This window comes from Sinocyclocheilus rhinocerous, unplaced genomic scaffold (assembly GCF_001515625.1).
Source record: "Sinocyclocheilus rhinocerous isolate Xijiao unplaced genomic scaffold, SAMN03320098_v1.1 scaffold680, whole genome shotgun sequence".
Lineage (NCBI taxonomy): Eukaryota > Metazoa > Chordata > Actinopteri > Cypriniformes > Cyprinidae > Sinocyclocheilus > Sinocyclocheilus rhinocerous.
The window spans coordinates 441121-444000 of NW_015637539.1; the positions used below are offsets into that span (position 1 = coordinate 441121).

The 2880-nt window shown below is 34.2% G+C and overlaps 1 protein-coding gene across 2 annotated transcripts in view; it reads left to right on the top strand.

Moving 5' to 3' along the window:
- The first annotated feature begins 422 nt into the window (after window positions 1-422).
- Window positions 423-2880, top strand: part of LOC107749004 (hepatocyte growth factor activator-like) — a 6339-nt gene continuing 3881 nt past the window's right edge. For both annotated transcript variants that reach the window (XM_016564043.1, XM_016564044.1), the window contains exons 1-3: window positions 423-578; window positions 1664-1904; window positions 1974-2113. In XM_016564043.1, the coding sequence (XP_016419529.1) occupies window positions 518-578; window positions 1664-1904; window positions 1974-2113 (442 nt within the window). In that variant the 5' untranslated portion in view covers window positions 423-517. The remainder of the gene's footprint in view (window positions 579-1663; window positions 1905-1973; window positions 2114-2880) is intronic.

Sequence of the window (2880 nt, forward strand, 5' to 3'; positions counted from 1 at the left end):
ATATATATATATATATATACATATATACATATATATATATATATATATATATTATATACTTATCAAAATAACAAAATGTGTGAATCGGATGTCTAAAGTTTTGGTTTTAATGACAAAAAGAAGTCTTCAAAATGTATCATTTAACTTACAATCTGGATCAGGATTACAATGTCCTCCAATGTGAAAATGGGCTGAGAATTGAACACAGAATCAGGAATCCTGTGTTTGTGATGCTGTTCTGCTGTTTAAGGGGGAATGCAAGACTTCTTCACATTACAAATGCTTATCAAACGCAAAAATGCTGCAAAATGCACATCGGTTGTGAGAAAGTGTGACTTTTTCAAGTAAAACAGACCGTATTTTTTTGGAATCAGCACTTAATCAGAAATGAATCAGAAGCGTGTATTGGATTGAACTGAGCAGCAGTTTTATTTGTGACTGTGATCTTGTGCTGTCTGAGATGTGTCCTTGACTCGGCAGGAATCCTGATCAAGATAAGCTGCCGTGGTGTTACACGATGACGGGGCGAGCCGTTTCGTGGGAGTACTGCGCCATCGAGCCCTGCTCCAAACCAGCGCGTCAGTGAAGCACACACAAACACAGCAGATCCTGAGCTTCTCCAGAACAATCCTCATGACTCACAGCTGCAGCAAACACGAAACAAGAGCCATAAGCTTTCCTAAAAAACTTCTCTAGAAATCCCACGGACTTTCTCGGGCGTGTGGGAAGGGAAATCTCACCCAGCGTCGCCTGAAGCTCGAGACTTTATTGGTTGTGAGCAGAGACGCTGCCTCAAAGCGTCAGCATTCAAAACTTTAAATTAATGCTTTTCATTCATCAAGCTTGCATTAAATTAATCAAGAGTAACAGTTAAAGACATTTATAATGTTACAAAAGATTTCTATTTCAAATAAATGCTGTTCTTTTGACAATCTTAACAACAAAAACTTCAAATTTTGAAAGTTTCTTAACTGTTTTGAAGTGTAAGCAACAGCAAATACTAAAGTGCAGAGGTTTTTCTATAGTACAGTTATAGTCATTTATTTATTTACTTTTTATTTTATTTATTTTTATTTACTAATTTATTTACTTATTTTCTTGCTTTGTTTACTTATTGTCATTTATGTATTTTAATCAGTTTTTGTTTATTTATTTTGATCTAATTTCTAATGATTTATTATTCATTTATTTATTTATTTATTTTAATCTAATTATTAAATTTATTTTGTTTCAATCTGATGTTAATTTGTTTATTTATTTAAATCACTTTTATTTATTTTGATCTATTTTATTTTATTTATTCTAATGTAATATCTAATTATTTATTTATTTTATTTTTAATAGTCTATTTATGTATTTGTTTGCTTTAAATGTTTATTTATTGTTTTAATGTAATTATCAGTTATTTATTTATTTAATCTTATTTTTATTATTTATTTTTTATACTGAGAAAATTAGACTGTGACACATTATATTAATTATTATATTAATATTAAATTACTGCTGTTATTGCAGTTGCTATGTTTCAGTTATAGCAGACGGCTAAAACAACTCAAATACAAAGACTGTACTTTGTGTTGCATTTTATTTTAAGTGATAGAATACTTCATATGCTTCAGTCAGGATTATTATAATTGAACACAGTCTCTGTTGTCTCTGTCAGTGGGCCGCAGAAGTCCCGTCCTCGCCGTGGCCCCGGGGCCGTCCCGCAGACCCGTCAGGACCCCGGCGTGTGGGAAGCGGCAGGAGAAGCGGATCAGTCGGGGTCGAATCCTGGGCGGGACGTCTGCATTGCCCGGCGCTCACCCCTGGATGGCAGCGCTGTACATCGCAGACGAGTTTTGTGCAGGAACGCTGGTCTCCTCCTGCTGGATCGTGTCGGCCGCTCACTGCTTCCTGCGCAAGTATGTGTCTGTGTGTGCACTTCATGCATTTCTATAGAGTTACAGCTTCAGTCTAACTCTCTCTCTCAGTCCACTAAAGTCACAGATTCGGGTCGTTCTCGGCCAGCACTCCTTCAACGACACCGGTCCCAACACCAGGACCTTTGCTGTTCAGGACTATATTCTGTACCCGCGTTACACACAGTTTGAGCCGACCTTAAACGATATCGGTGAGTTTGGACTCCAAAAGCAGACAATACAACAGCTAGTGCTTTAAACTAGAATCAGGGAACTACTTTATAAGCTTTATATTGAAGTTCAATTAAAGAGATTTGTCTAATTTGCATCCCTGAACAATCCTACCTTCAGGAGTTAACATTATATATATATATATACAAAATATATTTTAAAAAATACACAATTTGTTTGTTTTTAATTTTATTTTATTCATAATTTTACTTAAAGTTTTAGTAATTTTGTTGTGTTTTTGTAATTTAATCTATCTATCATCTATCTATCTATCTAAACTACTTTCCATTTTTCCAAGTTTTGTAATAAATAAATGTTAGGCTAAATTGGCAACACTGTTACCCATGTATTTATTTATTTATTATACATTTTTGTCAATTTAATAATTATTTTTTTTGCATGTTTATTGCTAGAAAATGGTAAAATCACAGTAATATACCCTTTAAACAAACCCTAAAGAACATGAATAAAAAATCAAAACAGCTCATATGAAATTAAGTTTGAGGTTCTGATTGTTATGCACCTCATTTCATTGAACATGAAATGGACTTTATTCATAGAATTGTAAATTGTTTCAGGCCCTGTTTTGTACCTTATTCAGTAAAATTCCCCGGTGTGTTCAGATGTGGGTGTCTGCAACACGGTAGATTGAACAAAGACAACACATTATGTGCAAATGTGCTTTTTCAACCAAATATATGTAACACACACACACACACACACACACACACACACACACACATACACA